At 32.7% G+C, this 16,737-nt stretch overlaps 2 protein-coding genes across 2 annotated transcripts; one reads left to right on the forward strand and one right to left on the reverse strand.

Annotated features, from left to right (window-relative positions):
• Positions 1-301: 301 nt before the first annotated feature.
• On the forward strand, positions 302-812 carry BDR25DRAFT_359435 (uncharacterized protein; the record flags this gene model as incomplete). Its single annotated transcript, XM_033696078.1, has 2 exons — positions 302-663; positions 707-812. The coding sequence occupies 2 exons, from the start codon at positions 302-304 to the stop codon at positions 810-812; spliced, it is 468 nt and encodes a 155-aa protein (XP_033543381.1).
• A 13,278-nt stretch (positions 813-14,090) lies between these two features.
• BDR25DRAFT_76134 (uncharacterized protein) lies at positions 14,091-15,446 on the reverse strand. Its single transcript, XM_033699000.1, has one exon. The coding sequence runs from the start codon at positions 15,219-15,221 to the stop codon at positions 14,181-14,183; it is 1,041 nt and encodes a 346-aa protein (XP_033543382.1). The 5' UTR covers positions 15,222-15,446; the 3' UTR covers positions 14,091-14,180.
• Between the last annotated feature and the right edge of the window lie 1,291 nt (positions 15,447-16,737).

The following is a 16,737-nucleotide window of genomic DNA, read 5'->3' on the forward strand; positions in this document are numbered from 1 at the left end:
TATACTTTGTAAGCTCCTTCTCTTGTTGCTTATTAAGTAGTTGTTAGTTTTTGTACTGCTCTGCACAGGAGCCCTAGACGCCTTGCTAACGCTTTAATAGCTTAGTCTTTTTAACACTATACTTTTTAGCTATTATTGTAATATTAATTAATTCTCTTAGTTCTAGCAATTTTAAATATGCCAGCGCGTCCTTAATACAGTCTATATTAGTGGAGTTGCAATAATGTTAAAAATTAGCAAAATCTGGTGTGTGCGTGCGTTAGGCGAGACCGTGCGTCAGCTGATTAAATTTAGTAAGGCAATGGGAAAGCCATCAGTTACAAGTTGTGGGATCATCCTCAGACTCGATCAACGAAGGGTCGTCCTGGATGTCCCAGCACGCAGTGTCCTGCGTGTCGTCGACGCTGGTCCTCTGGAATACCGGAAGCTTGATGTATTCCAGCGCCGCCCGCAAGAAATGTTGAATCGCGTCGCGATTCTTATCCCGTACAAAGGGATCTCTATGATACTCCCCGGCGCAACCGTGCCGCTCAGGGGTATCAACGTACCCAAAGTCCTCAAGCGTTTGCCTCAGGATGGCTTTTGGCCTGAGACCAAGCTCCATGTTACGGTCTACGGTTGGACCAGCGTAACTCCACCAGCAGTGCTCCACAATCTAGCCAGGTCGGGGCAGGGCTCGCTTAGAGACCAGTCGGAGGACACGGAGCCAGCACGGCTGCCCGAAGCCATGGAGGAATGCGTCGTCTAATAAGAAGACGAGCCCAGGGAGCTGGACAGAGCTTAAGGGAGCCCCTCTTGGCAAGCTCCTATGAACTCCTGCCAGCTCCCCTTAGCACCCTAGCACATGTATATAGTCCCTACATTAAACAACCTTTAGAAGGTGTGTTTAATGTTTAGTTTATTTACTACATAGACTAAGTAGCATTTAGCTTTCTAAAGAGCTGTAATACTATTTATATATCTTACACTATATATACCTCTAACTTTGTCTAACAGGACTGTTTAACCCTAGCCTTTTTACTACTGCACATAGGGTAAACTATAATCTAGTTACTCTCTACCACTCTCTATTAGCCTATTAGCCTATATGTAGGACTGTACACCCTACTAGATTAGCCTCTACTACTTGTTTTATTTCCCCTTAAGAACATTATAAGACCTAAGTGCTTCCTAAAGTAAAAATTATAACATTAAACACTACTTTTTTAAAAAGTATAGTAACCTTCTAACATAATTTAGACTCTAACATAGCCTACACTGCGCTGTTAAGATCTACAGAAGTTCCTACCTAAAGTAAAGCTATTCTAGCAGAACAGATTAATATAATCTAGGATAACATAAAGAAACTCTAGCAGATTAGTAATAAAGTTAGTAAACTACTAAATTTTAAAAAAAAAATTACTAACTTTTACTAAAAAGTAATAAAATTATAAAACTTTTTAAAAGCCTTAAGCTCTCTAAAAATAACTAATTAAGCTTATTAAATATATAAACTATAAGTAAAGCTAGCAAAAATCTAAAACATCTTAACTAAAAAAATAAGTATTATAGCTAAAAAAGCTTTAAAACTAGCTTTTTTAAAGCCTTTTAAAGAATTACTAAAGAACTTTTAACTATTCTTTATAAGATGCTACCTTTATATGTAATATAATAAAGGAGCATTTTAGACTAATGTAGAAATAATATCCTAGATAGGACTACACCTAAAAGGCCCCCTTATAATCTAGTTCTAACCCTACACAGACAACTAGATAAACTTTAGGGTAAATAGTAAAGCACTTACTTTTAAAATAAAAGAAATATTTAGTAATATTAAAAACTTTAAAGAAGCTTTAACAGCTATTTATAAAACTTTTAATAAAAAAAAGATTATAGCTAATAAATTAAATACTATAAAATAAGGAACTAGCTTAGTCTAAAACTATGCAGCATGTTTTAAAGAACAACTAGCTATCTGTAGATAGACAGACTAGAAGGCTCTTTGCTGCATGTTCTATAATAAATTAAGTAAGATAGTAAAAGATAAATTTATACATAGTAAAAAACTAACTACTTTTAAAAACTTTATTATGTAGGCAACAACCTATAACAACTGTTATAGAGAGCGTAAAAAAAAAATAAAATAAAAAGAAACTCTCTAAAAACTAGAATTTATTTTAAAGAAAAAAAAGCTTCTATAATATAATAAAAAACTAATAGACCTTAGTTATATAAAGTATATATAAAGCCCTCTTTTTAAGAAGAGCTAAGTTCTAGGACGCAATAGGCTGCCCTTAATAAAAGAATAATAAAAGTAGCTAAAGAATAAGGCCTGCCTAAACTATAAAAAAGTAGGACATTTTTACTAAAACTGCCTAGACTTCTAGAAGAGGAAGAATAAAAATACTACTATAATAATAAAAGCTATTAATGCTAAATATAGCTTTATAAACAAGGAAATATAAAAAAGACTAAATAATAGACTTTACTAGTAATGTAAAAAAAACTATTCTTTAAATAACTACTTTAAACTATATTAAAAAGTAGTTATCTAAAACTTTAGTAGCTTTAATACAGTGTTACAGGACCTTATAATTTTTAAAGAATATAAAAAAGAGACTTAGATTTAAAAATATATTATAAATGTTTAAAAAAAAAAAATAATTTCCTTTTTAAAACTAAACCCTTAGCACCTTAGTAAAAAAGCTTTCCTAACAGTTTTAAGAATATAAGTGCTAAAAGTGTAAGTTATAACATAACTACTTAAGTAATTACATAGTCTTACTTTACTAAATAAACATTAGCAATAACTACTTAATATTTAACATTATATAAAGAATAGCTAAAGTTAAATACAACATTATAAATAAAAAAAAGTAATAGTAATTTTTTACTAAAATTAAAAATTAAAAGCTAGAATAGCTAAGCAAACCTACTAAGTTTAAAGTACTATAACTAGCGCCTAAAAAACCTAAGACACTGCTCTTAAGCCTAGCAATCTCTAAGAAAGCTCTTGCAATATAATAAAATTACAGACAATGTGTCCTCTATAAAAGCAGCACCTACAGCACAAACAGCTGCTAATAGAAAGAGCACCTTATACAGCTAGTACAAACAAAAGAATACTCTTAGTAGACTTAAAAAAGTCCTCTTAGCACATTACATAAACTTAATAAGTGTCTGTACCCCTAGTACTAGTGCACGTAATAATACTGTGTTAAACACTAGAACAACAAACATTAAGCAGGATAGTAGCCTACATAGAAAAAGAACTATAACAGTTGCCTATAGCAAGAAACAGCCTTAGCCTATAAAACTATAAATTATTACACTTACTAAATAGCCCCTCCTTATAAATAAAAAAGGTAGATAAAGTGTAATAAATAAAAAAATTATAAGTTTTATTACTTTTAGTAAAAGGTAGCAAAAAAAGAAGACTACCTAACATTACATTATTTAGTTAAAGATTATAAATGTAAAGTAGCTAACTACTATAATTAAAAACATTAAATTTATAAAAAAAAAAATAAATAAATTTAATAATAACTTATAAAATATTAACTCTTATCCTTTTTTTAATAAAGAAGTTAAACATAACATATTAGCAGTAATTATAGTAGAATAAGGGGCAGAACACAGCCTAACAACTACCTTTACGTATAAAGGGTGGCCTAGACTAGCCCTTATAGACAGTAGATGCACCTTTACTATAATAAATAAAAAATAAGTAGATAAATAAAGTATACTATTCTAAATAAAAAAAAACCTATTTAAAGTAACCTTTACTAACACTTTATTAATTAAGTACAGTAAAGAATAGATTAACCTAAAAACCTATAAAAAGAACTTTAAAACCTCTAATATAAGCAACTAGAGGTCTATAAACATACTTAAGCTAAAAGGCAAATATAATGTAATTTTAGGCTATAACTAGCTTAGAACGCATAACTCTGTAATTAATTAAAGAACTATAACTATAGAAACTTCTAATAACTACGCACACATAACCTAGTTAGCATGCCACAATAACAGATGCCTAGTCTATAAATAAGTAAAGTAGAGTAGTAGTTACTACTCTAAGAAAAGAAAACTTTAAAAATTTCCTTACTAAAAGCTAAAAGCTTAAGTAATAAGAATAATAAAAGAAAAACTTAAAAAAGTATCTTATAAAAAAATTAAAAAAAATAAGAACATAAAATAAATTAGCGTTATATAAATCTAAGAAGAAGGCTGCATTCTACCTAAGTACAAAGATTATAAGGACATATTTAAGACACTAGAGAACCCTAGAGAACTACTACTATATTAGCCTTAAGATTACACTATTAACTTAATAAAAAATTACAACCTAAAAACACATAAGCTTTACCCCCTAACTAAAGTACAAAAAAAAGCCTTACAAGAATACATTAATAAAATGTTAGTATAAGGCTACATCTAGAAAAGCTATAGCCCTATAGCTTTAGCAGTAGTCTTTATAAAAAAAAAAGAGGAAAGATCTAAGTCTATTAGAACTATAAGACCTTAAATAATAACATAATCTAAAATTAATTTCCTCTACTAATTATCTAAGATATTATAAATTAATTAAAAAGAACCTAGTACTTTATAAAGTTTAACATATAAAACAGATTTAATAAAATAAGGATATAAAAGAGAGATAAGTAGCTTATAGTGTTTAAGACTCTGTAGGGACTCTATAAGTTACTAGTAATGCTATTTAGCCTAACAAACGCTCTAGTAACATTCTAGTAAATTATTAACACAGCTCTTAACTTTTATCTAGATGTTTTTACTTTAGTGTACTTAAACAACATCCTTATCTATTTAAAAGACACCTTAAAAGACTATGTATAGAAAGTATAAAAAGTTTTAAAATAACTTAAAAAGTATAAACTTTATCTACAGCTCTCTAAATGCAAATTCTATATTATAAAAATAAAATATTTAGGATTTATAATTAATAAAGAAGAAATAAAGATTAACCTAGCTAAAGTATAAAAAGTACTTAAGTAGCTAGAGCCTATAATAGTTAAAAAAGTAAAAGAATTTCTAGGGCTATTAAAATATATTAGACAAATAATTAAAAATTATTTAAAAATTACTATACTATTAATAAACACTACTACTAAAGAAAGAGCTATAGCAAGATTTATCTAAACTCTAGAAATAAACAAAGCATTTATAGCCCTAAAATAAGCTGTAACAGCTAAACTAGTACTAAGAATGTACAACCTACAGTTAGACATAAAGATCCACACAGACGCATCCCTTAGAGCTAGCAGGGCTGCGCTCTATTAGAAACAGGAAGACAAAAAATAGCACCTAGTTGCGTACTATTTAGCTAAGTTTTTAGGACCTAAAGCAGGCTACAGCATACCTAATAAAGAACTAAAAGCAATCCTAAATGCTATAAAAGTATAAGCTATAGAACTACATAGAATAGTAAAGCTATTTTATATTATAACTAACTATGTAAATTTAGTTACATTTTTAACTATAAAGAAATTATTACTAATGCATGTAAAATAAGTAATAAAACTTGCATAGTTTAACTATATTATTAAACATGTACCTAAAGCATAAAACTAGTAAGCTAACACTTTTAGCTAAAGACTAGACTACTTTAATAAAAAAAAAGAAAAGAACTAAAAAGTTTACACTTTTTAAAAAAACTAACAAAGAATAGATTTATAATAAGCTCTAACTTATAAAAGAATTCTACATGCTTACAGCTAGTAAGCAAGAATAGAAAAACTTAATTTAAGAATATTATAAATCCCTAATGTTTAGCTACCTAAGAATAGGCACCCTTTAAAAGAAGCTAAGGATTGCTATACTATAATAAATACTAAAGGTAAAGTAGTTATGCACAGAGGTGTTAAAGAAATATAATATCTATAATAAAAATAACTTATAAAAGCATAAGGTTTATAAGTACCTTTAACTAATTAAGGCACTAAAATTACTATAGATAATAATTATAATAGATTTTATTACAAAATTACCCCTATCTAAAGAACTAGAAACAGACAGGATGTGTAACATAATTACAGTAGCTCTAGACAAAACTACTAAATACTTACACACTTAGCCCTTAAAAAAAATAATAACAGCTAAAAAATTTATCTATAAACTAAAATAAAATGTTATATTTATGTATAAATGTCCTAAGATTATTATCTTTAATTAAGATAAACTATTTACTAGTAGTTTCTAGAAAGCAGCAATACAGCACCTTAGTATAGCACACAGGCTATTAACAGCCTACCACCTGTAGACAGATAGACAGACTAAGAGAGCAAATACAGAAGTAAAAAGATATTTAAAGAAGTACATTTCCTACACTTAAAATAACTAGGCAGAATAGCTTCTAATAGCGTAGTTAGCTATTAACAATGTAAAATTAGCTATAATAAAAGAAACACTATATAAGGCTAATTTTAGATATAACCTCTACTTTGCATTACACAGAAGCTAGCCTACAGACCTACTAGAGTTAATAAATAAGCTAATAAACCTATAATAAATTTATAAAAAGTTAGCTATAAAAGTAGAGTCTAGTAGAAAAGTAATAGAAAAGTATGTAAATAAATTATAATAACTAAGACTAAAAATTTATTTAAGAGATTATATATATCTTAACACTAAAAACTTAAAGATACTAAGACCCTCTAAAAAGCTAGTAAAAAAAAAATAAAACTCTATAAAGTTTTATAAACTTAATAAGATAACTATAAGCTTAAGCTTTCTTTACATATAAAGATACATCTATAGTTTTATATTTCTAAGCTAGAAAAAGCACCTAAAGGAATTCTCCTATCTATATAGAGATAAAAAAATAAAGAAATAAAATATAAAGTTAAACATATTATTAGTAATTAAAGAAACTAAAAAGAATTTTTAGTAAAATAAAAAAAGTAGCTTACTAGTAAAAATACATAAAAACTAGCTAAGAATTTAAGAAACGCGCAGCTATTAGTATAAAAGTACCTTTAGGCTTATTTAAAAGAAACTAGCTAGGCAATAAAGCACTTATATTAAAAAAAATAGCTATGTTATTACTAAATAGTAGTAGCCTTTAAAGACAAGTTCTAGCTAATAATAGTTAAGAAAAAAAATAACTTTTTACTTTAGCCTTAAAAGCTTTTATCTTGTTTAAAAAGAAAAAGTCCCTTTTTAGGTACTTTACATAATAAGCCTTTAGCAGATCTAGTAATTTTTAGATATAATTCTGTCTAAAACACTCTTTATTTATTGCCCCTAACATCTTCTTTTGTAAATAAAGTTCTTCTTAGACTTAAGCCTACTGCTTGTCCTACAGTGTGTAATTTTAGGCCTGTAAGGCCTTAGCTTTCTAAAGAAGCGTTTCTCTCTCTCTCTTTAAATAATTCTACGCAGTGTTAGAAATAAAGGTGTTATACTTACTATACTTTTTTACACACTTAACATATTTATTTAAAGATAAAGTTAACACATAAGACAACCTAAAAAACTAGTAAGCGCTATAAGGCCTTATCTTTATTTACTAAAAGAGATTAAAATAAAGAGTAACATAAGAATAATAAAATAAGCAGGACTAACAAGCTATTTAGTATAAAAAAGATAGATGTTAAGAACACCTTCTAGCAGAAAAACACACACTTTATAAATAAACTTTTACTAACACAGTTGTGTAAGCAGAGCAGCAAGGACGCTGCTAGAAAGAAAAGGCAGCGTGTTACAGTCTACAGTTAGACTAGCATAACTCCACTAGCAGTGCTCTACAATCTAGCCAGGTTAGGGCAGGGCTTGCTTAGAGACTAGTTAGAGGACACAGAGCCAGCACAGCTGCCTAAAGCTATAGAGGAATGCGTTGTCTAATAAGAAGACAAGCCTAGGGAGCTAGACAGAGCTTAAGGGAGCCTCTCTTAGTAAGCTCCTATAAACTCCTGCTAGCTCCCCTTAGCACCCTAGCACATGTATATAGTCCCTATATTAAACAACCTTTAAAAGGTGTGTTTAACATTTAGTTTATTTACTACATAGACTAAGTAGCATTTAGCTTTTTAAAAAGCTATAATACTATTTATATATCTTGCACTATATATACCTCTAACTTTGTCTAACAGGACTGTTTAACCCTAGCCTCCCTACTGCTGCACATAGGGCAAACCACAATCTAGTCACTCTCCACCACTCTCCATTAGCCTATTAGCCTGTACGTAGGACTGTACACCCTACCGGATTGGCCCCTACCACCCGTCCTATTTCCCCCTAGGAACATTGTAAGACCCGAGTGCTTCCCGAAGCAAGGATTGTAACACTCTAGCTCTGTGCCGAAGCCGAGACTCTGCCCCGATTTAGTGGTTAACATTGTTAAGGTGAAGCCACTTAGCTTGTTCAGATTTCCTGGCAGTCAATCCAGACCTAATAATCCGTGTGAGGGGAGGAAGAGAGGCAATTACGGCGGACGATAAGCGGGTGAGGGGACAAAACTCAAACGAAAATCGCGAAAACACCACCACCATGTATCGCAGGCGCTTATTAAGCAGCGTATGGCAATTAGGGTAATAAATATCACATTGTACAATAGTAATGTATAAATATAAGTAAGAAATATTATTAATCCTATCTTACAAGGCTAATATAGGCTATATAGGAGGGTATCCTACTGTTTAAGGACAGAGGAAATACATACAAAAGAAAAAAAGCTACTCTATATAAAAATAAAGGGCTTAGATATAGACATTTTTTAATTAATTAAAGCTAATAAAGGTGTTGCTAGACTAAGTTAAACAGCTTAACCTTTTATTTTTTAAATACTTACTTTTTTATTTATTTTTATTTTTATTTCTCTTATTCTTGTCTAACTTTTTTTAATAGTTATTATATAAAAGCTTGCTATTATTACCCTTTAAACTATAAGTATTACTATAATTATTATAAACATAGTTTAAGTAAGCACCTTACTACTAGGTATAGAAAGAAATATATCCTACATAGTAGAGAAAGTTGCCTGTATAATTATACATAGCCTAGCAACACTAGTAAAGAACCTAGTTATAGCTGCTATAAGTATAAATAATAATAGCTTTAAGGTAGCTCTAGCGCTAGAAGAGGATTTAATTAGCTAGAATAGTGCTACAGCAGGTAACAAGAGGAGTATTAAGGGCGTTATATAGAAAAATGCTAAATATATAGATAAGAAAATTAGTAGCCTAAGTAATCTTTACACTCTAAAAGAAAGTAAGCATATACTTTAAATTATTATAAAAAAAAGGGTTTATATAGTAAAGTAAAAGACTTATAAAAGGTACTAGGCAATAACTAGATTAAAAATGTTAACCTTCTTATACTACATGCCCTAGTGTAGAAAGGTTATAGAAGAAGGATTAGCACTGCTAAAAGTAAAAATAAGAATCTAAATGTTTATAAGGGCGTTTATTTAAAGGCAGGCATCTACTTAGGCAAAGATAGCTACATAAGCTTAAACATAGCTTGTTATAAAAGCTAGAGAAGGGCTAATAGTTTAGTTATTAAAAAAGGCGTTGTTAAAAAATATATTTAGCTATATTTAGTAAAAAGTAAAGCTTAACACTAATTATATAATAAAAAAATCTTATAAAAAGAGATATTACCTTAGGTTATTATACATAAAGTTAAGAAAAAATAAAAAAGAGAAAGTTAAGTAAAAGTAGTCTATATGCACCTATATAAGCAGTACTTTCTTTGTAATGCCTACTCTACGCCTTTAACTGCCCTGCCTAATTACTTAGCTTACTGTAAAATAACAAAAAGTGCTTATGTAGTAGATGTAAACAGTTAGATAAGGCCTTACTACACTGTAGAATGCTACAAGCAGTAATAGTAAACATTTAATATTTACATATTTAAAGAGAATGCCTATTATATAATAATATCTTATTTAATGCTACAGAAGACTATAGAAAATAACTAGTAGTAACATAATAATAAAAAATTATAAAGGACTATATGTAAGCTAAAAAAGGCTAGAAAGGTAATTTAATTTTATATAATGTTTATTTTCTAACGCTTTAAGCAAAGTCTATATAGTACTAAATTCTTCTTATCTACAATGTTAAGATTTAGAAGTTTAAGAGAGTAAGCTTTTTAAATATTTAATACTTAGAATATTACATACTTTTTTTTATATAAGGGCTTTTTCTTTATATAGTGTTATAGCTTTAGTGTTTTTAACTTTTATTTAATCTATAAAAAGTTTTTTTTTACACTTTTTTTTTTTTTTAGCAGCTTTTTTTAAGCGTAATTTTATTTTAATAAAAAATAATTTTAAATTTTTACTATATAATAACTACTTATCTAGGTGCTGCTTAAGCACAAAGTATATTATAGTTATTTTAGAGTTAATTTTTTTAAAAAATCTACTCTTTAAAAGCTCTTTTATTATATAGAGCTTACTAGCACTTTTTAGAAAATCTATAACACTATCTTTTCTAATGTCTATAGTAATGTATAGAGGATTATTAGAGATGTTGTTTACATTATATTGTATAATCTTTAGAAGAAGGTGTGTTTTAAGTAAGTTACTAGGCCCCTTAATTATAGTGTTTAAGATTTAGAGTTAAATCTTTTCTATTTTTTTATTAGTTTAGAAAAGATAAAAAAAGTATAACACATATAAAAAATATTATAGTCTATAAACCTATTTTTTATTTAAGTACCTTTATTAATAATCTTATATTATATAAGATAGACATGTAGAAGAACTAGAAAGCTAGAAGACTAGCAAGCTGTAGCTTAGGTAGTCTTTTAGATTAATTATTATTATACACTTTCTGTAATTATATAACCTGTAGCTTTAGTAAATAAAATAAAGACAGCTTTTTTAGCGTCTAAAGTGTTGTCTAAAATAATAACATTTTTATTTCTTACTTTTTATGTACTAGGCAATAGCTAAAAAGAAGCACAACAAGCTAAATAAAAAGTAAAAAAAAAAAAAAGCTAAGAATAAAGCTCTTCTATTTCTAAGCAGTATTTTAGAGGTAGTGTACTTATATTATATAACAAAAGAAAAGACTAAAGGAGAGACAAAACTTATACTATAAAAGATAATAATATTTATACAGCATAATATAGTGTAAATAGCTTAGTTATTATATATAAGTAAAAGAACTATACTATATCTAGATCTATTAATATTTCTAAGTCTTATATGTTAGTTTTAAGGTCTACTTATTAAACTACTTTAAAGTTAGGCTATATTTACTTAGTTTTTTAAATACTTATTATATAAAGTACTTACTTACTAACTTCTTGCACTTACTAAAGCTAAGAAAAGAGAGAGCTGCAGCTAAAACTAATTCTCTATATAAAATTGCGTCTGTCTCTATAAGTGGAGGTAAACTTCTAGATAAAGTGTTATATGCTTAATAAAAAGAGACTGTGCTACAGTTGCACTATTAAATCTAATAGACTTAAACACACCTAGACACTAGTTAAAGGTGTTAGAGAGAAAATATTTATTAATTTTTTATTTACTAACGCTTTTCTTTATTATACAAAGCTAGTTACTATTAAAGGATACACTCTAGTTCTAGATATAGCTTTCTAGATAGTAATAAAGCATAAATAGCTTTCTAATAATAGTGTTTTACTAATTTAGCTACTTCTAAATAAAGTAGGAATTCTAGAGTTATATAAAGTTGTAAAGCTCTTCTTATAGAATTAAAATATATACTGCATATAGACTTATCTAGTCTACTAAATTATCCTTTAAGAACTACCCCTACGTATAAAGGCTTATAAAGTAATTCTATATTAAGTTAGGTAATATAAAGCGCTGTGTATAAGAGACTTACTTACTAGTAAAAAATAATCCTTTTTAAAAGCTAACTCTACTATGCTTTAATACACTAGTTTAATGTACTTATGCTATATAAATAGCAGTCCTAAAACCTAAGGTCTAGTTTATATAACATCTACAGCTTGTAATAAGCGTCTGCTAGCATTACTGTCTTAACTCTCTTATCTAATTATATAAAGTGTGGCTATAGCTAAACTTCCTCTAAGGCGTAAAAGAATTAATAAGCATAGCTAATAGTAGTTAAAGCTAATATTCTTACATATATCTAAACAATATATCTAGAATATGCGTTAAGATAAGCATATATTTTAATTCTGTACAGGCAGAGTTTATAGTATCTATTAATTAACTAGACAAAGTTTAGACTAGAAACAATATATTCTTTTTAGTAGTATTAAAGATTATGTTTACATTATTTAACTGCTTTAAAGTTAATTATATAATAAGCCTAGAAAAGTTAATCTCTAGCAACAATATAGCCCTACTACTAAAAGTAGGTGTGTAGGTATCCTTACTTATATCTATTAATAACGCCTTTCTTAAGTTTTTTAGCAATAAGTCTTTATATAAGCTAATTAGCTCTTTACTATTCTTTTACTTTATTTATACAGCGCTAAAGACTAAGCTTAAAGTAAAGTTATATAAAAGTATATTTTCTAATATTAAAGCCCTTTGCCTATAATATAGTAAGTATCTTCTTATTATTAAGTCTAACTTTAAAGAACAGGACTTAAATACACTTTTTAGCAGCATTTTTAACATAAGTAAAAGGCTAGTGCTAAAGATTCTAATCTTTAAACTGCTACTTAATTATATAAGTAGTAACATTAATTTAATATGTATTATAAAAATACATAGTAATCTAATTTATTATAAGGCTTTCTTAAAAGAGCCTGCAAAGCTCTAATTAATATAGAGTTAAATTAATAAAAGAGCAACTGCCTGCCCTTGTATGTAAGTAATAACATCTAAAAAGTAGTTTGTATACTAACTAGGCATGCTAATATAATATTGTACAACAGGAAATAATTATTTAATAAGTTATTAAGGCTACACAGATGTTCTACAAGGTGTTTTAGTACTGTATAGAGGGGTGGTTGTGCGGGGAAAAAATTTCGTTTGAGTTTTGTCCCCTCACCCGCTTATCGTCCGCCGTAGGCAATGGAGGTGCGCGCACCTTTCCATTGACTCAAACATCGCCGCGCGGAAGGCACTCATCATGACACCTGCCGTCTGGGACCACCACAACATGTGGGTATCTCCACAGTCAATCATACGTGAAACATTTGACTGCATGCCGCAAATGGTGTTGTAATAGCATTTGGAGGCCGTGATGGGGCGAAAAATCTGTTTTTTCTTTTCCGGCCTCGATTCCTGACCGGCGTTTCCTTTCCAACGCACTTGGACATCTGGAGATTTGGTCATTTGATCTGGTTATGTAATCCAAGTACATAGACCTGCAAGACGGCCGCCGTGTGTGGTGATGACATGATTTGGCGTACACTTGACACGAACTACCCTCATGGCTAAGATTGGTCCACCTTCATCTCTGATCCCTTCAACGCGACCTTTTGAACACTCAGACACCCACCCTATTATTCCTGCCGATATCATCCTTCTTTTTTACTCTCTGTTTGGGCTCAAGAAAACGCCGATCGTATCCCTCAGGGACCTAAATTCCCCCGCACTTGAAATGCCGTGGTCAACGCTCTGATGTCAATGACGCGCTACAATCTCACGCAACCTGGAGTCTTTTGCTGATGGGGTGCAGGAGAAGAGCGAGGAGGTTCATTTTATTGGCAGGACACTCTGGTTTCGACCTGTGGCGGCGGCAATTTTACTATAGACAAGGACGACGCGTCAGAACACTCCCATCAATATCATCGCATCACTTGCGCAAAACATGAACACACATGGGTGAAATAAATATCGATTCCACTGAATTGAGATCCTGGACATTCCACTCACCCTGGTTCCCAGCTACGAACTCAAGAGTCGAATGCAAACCCCGATCAAATATATTCCAATCCACCCTCAGAAAGTTACATGAAACTTTCGTCATCCGCCTCAAAGATACCAGATTAGACCGGAAAAGAACACGCCACACATACCAACCGTATTCTCCTTTGTCCCTCGCACCAAAACCGTGGACAGTTCTCCGCGCCGCTCTCGGTTCATATATGTGTCTCCAGTAAACACGCGCGCACTGCCCCTCTCACATACCGTAGCATGGCCCGACTACCTGCGTACCGCTGGTTTGTTGAAGGTCAAGGTTACGCTAACATTTTCGCAGTAAGTTCATCGCTGACACGGCCATTCCTTCAAGCTATCTGCGCTGGAATACAAGTCCAATCCGAGATGGACATTGTAGCTCCTACCTGTCAATAGATCCATGCTCGCAATGAATCATTGTTTCGACATAGGAAGCTGGGAGGTGGTAGTGTTGATAAGGCGTATCTCTCCAAAGAGCGGCGAGTCCCCCGTTACCAATAATATGCCCTGGTTGTACTCGGCAGATTCTCAAGTGTTCAGGGAATTCGTCTCGGTGGTACATATCACGGCGCATTGTATTTGAACATGTCAAACAGAAGACCCCAGTCTCAGTCTTGTTTTCATGCACCCATGGAACAACTACAGTCGCTATACATCTCCGAGATCGATTTGGGGTTTCTGGAGCCCTCTGCAGGTTATAAAGCATATGATATGGGTAGGAACCTGGGGTATTCTTGGGTGACCAGTCATAATGCTCGGATACACCCCATTGAGCCCATGAAGGCTTCCCGCTTAGCAGTATTCCATTATCTTTGCGTGCCATCTCGTACAGGGTCGCACCTGAAGTAGATCGCTCGACGAGGCCGCATCCAGGTCGGATGCCGCGAAGTACCGCAGCTGGAAAACGGAATGTTGGCAAACCACAAGAGTCCGTGATTTTGTGACGCGCCATTTCCTCCCGCTCGATTGGCGTGGGCTTGTTGAGAAGACATCCATAACACAAACGGGTTGCAGTCGGTATCCAAAAATATGGCGCTAGCAAACGAGCTGGACAAATGTCGCAATGCTGCTGACGTAACTTGGAATCGAGAATGGAAATTGAGATGAAGGTTGATGGTTGTAAGAGAAGGGTACCGTAAATCATCTGCGGAGCGTGGCGCATGACCGTAACGAATTTTGGCATGGTATCGACAATGTATCGCGCAGAGGCGCTGACGTTACGGAATTGCACTAATGATTGAACTGGTACGTGTTCCAAAACTTGGTACGTTAACTCTAGAGGCAAGCGACCGAAGTAACCGGCGTTAAACCCTGGGGGTGCGGTCAGTTGCAACTGAAACTTATGAGGGTATAGTATGGCGAGATCGTCCATGTTCAAACAACCAGGATAAGCGGCCTTGGGGCCAAAGGTGAGGGCGTCCATTGTTGCGGTAGGGCGGGTGAGCAGTACGGTGGCGAGTGTGGCTGTGTAATGGGATGGGTAGCAATGGTATGCGTCGTCCGGCAATGCGCAGTATCGTCGAGAGGAACTAGGTTTTGTTGAAGATCTAGATATTGAGAGGTATTTATACAATGTTCCGTGTCAAACCCGATCTTATTGGGCCGTGTGTATGAAGACATCTGGATGGAACAGGCAGCCACGGTCATGTGACTCATACCGTAAAATAGATTTTTCAAAGTAGACAGGTTTTTCTTGAGTCTATCAAACATCTCTATCAGTCAACAGATTTGATTGCACTAATCTGATCTCCGTGGGTGATGACTATCTGAAGGTTTTGTTTGTGGTGTATGCCGCCCACCATTGTAAAATCAATTTTGGGCCCTTTCTCTTTTCAGTGAGGTATTTAATCGATTACTACCTACCTAGGTAGGTACAAAACAACACGAAAAACAAGGTAGAAGACACGATCTCAGGTGGCGATGACGGCATAACATAGTTTCTTCAATTAGATACCTTCTTGGCTTCGTTCCCCCTTCTTCTGGTGGTTTGTAGTTCGGTGGTGATGATTGGATATCGATTCGACGATGGTGGTTGGTGACGATATTGATGTTGCTGCCTGGGAGGACAGAACCATGGTACGCGGGAGATGGCCAGTATATGAGCTGCACGCAGATTTTTTTTTCGTCCCCCCTTATGAATGCGTGAAGTATGCGAGCAACTCCTTGCGTACCATGGTTCTCCCTATCAGGAAGCAGCCAACACTGTCCTATCAAATCATATCATATCGTCGCCACACGATGCGAAACCCGTGTGATTCGCCAGAGGAATATACTGGCGCTTGATCCGTTCGCCGCTTGGCCTCCCAAGGTTGAGAACGCAGTCTTGAATACTCGCACAGCGTACATCCAGCGATCCTCAGGACCCCCGAAAAAATGAACACGACCATCATCCTGCCATCTCACGCTCGCCACGCAGTTAAAGAAGCCCCTTATCCAGCAATCGTTCATTATTTGGCAGAACACTTGGTGCGTGGTACCCTGTCAATTTATTAAACAATATATCAGCGCATGGAACTTGAGATGCTGGCACTGCGCCGGCAATTTGCTCTATGAAACCATCACGCCAGGTCGTAAACCTTTTTTTTTACCATTTCGCATATTGAAACAATCCTTTTCAAGTGTGTTTTTGCCGCAGATGAAGATCTATTCCAATCACCACCGAATTACAAAGCACCAGAGGATATCAGTGTTAGAAGTAGTAAAAAAACAAACAACTAAAAACTAAAGAACGGAAACAACTAAGAAATACAAACAACTAAAAACTACAAAAAGACAGAACAACAAAAGAACCAAACAACAAAATAAAAACAAAACCCAAAAAAAAACCGCGAAACTAGGCCGTTACGGCCCCCACACCACCCCCGGCAGCATCGTCATCGTCCTTGCCGCCTCCCTCCCCTCCCTTCTTCTCCCCCTCCTTCCCTCCCCCCTCCCCTCCC

Source organism: Lindgomyces ingoldianus, assembly GCF_010093535.1.
Source record: "Lindgomyces ingoldianus strain ATCC 200398 unplaced genomic scaffold BDR25scaffold_33, whole genome shotgun sequence".
Taxonomy (NCBI): Eukaryota; Fungi; Ascomycota; class Dothideomycetes; order Pleosporales; family Lindgomycetaceae; genus Lindgomyces; species Lindgomyces ingoldianus.

Coding starts and splice junctions, on each gene's coding strand:
- BDR25DRAFT_76134 (XM_033699000.1), bottom strand. CDS start 15,221: ATGGACGCCCTCACCTTTGGCCCCAAGGCCGCTTATCCTGGTTGTTTG.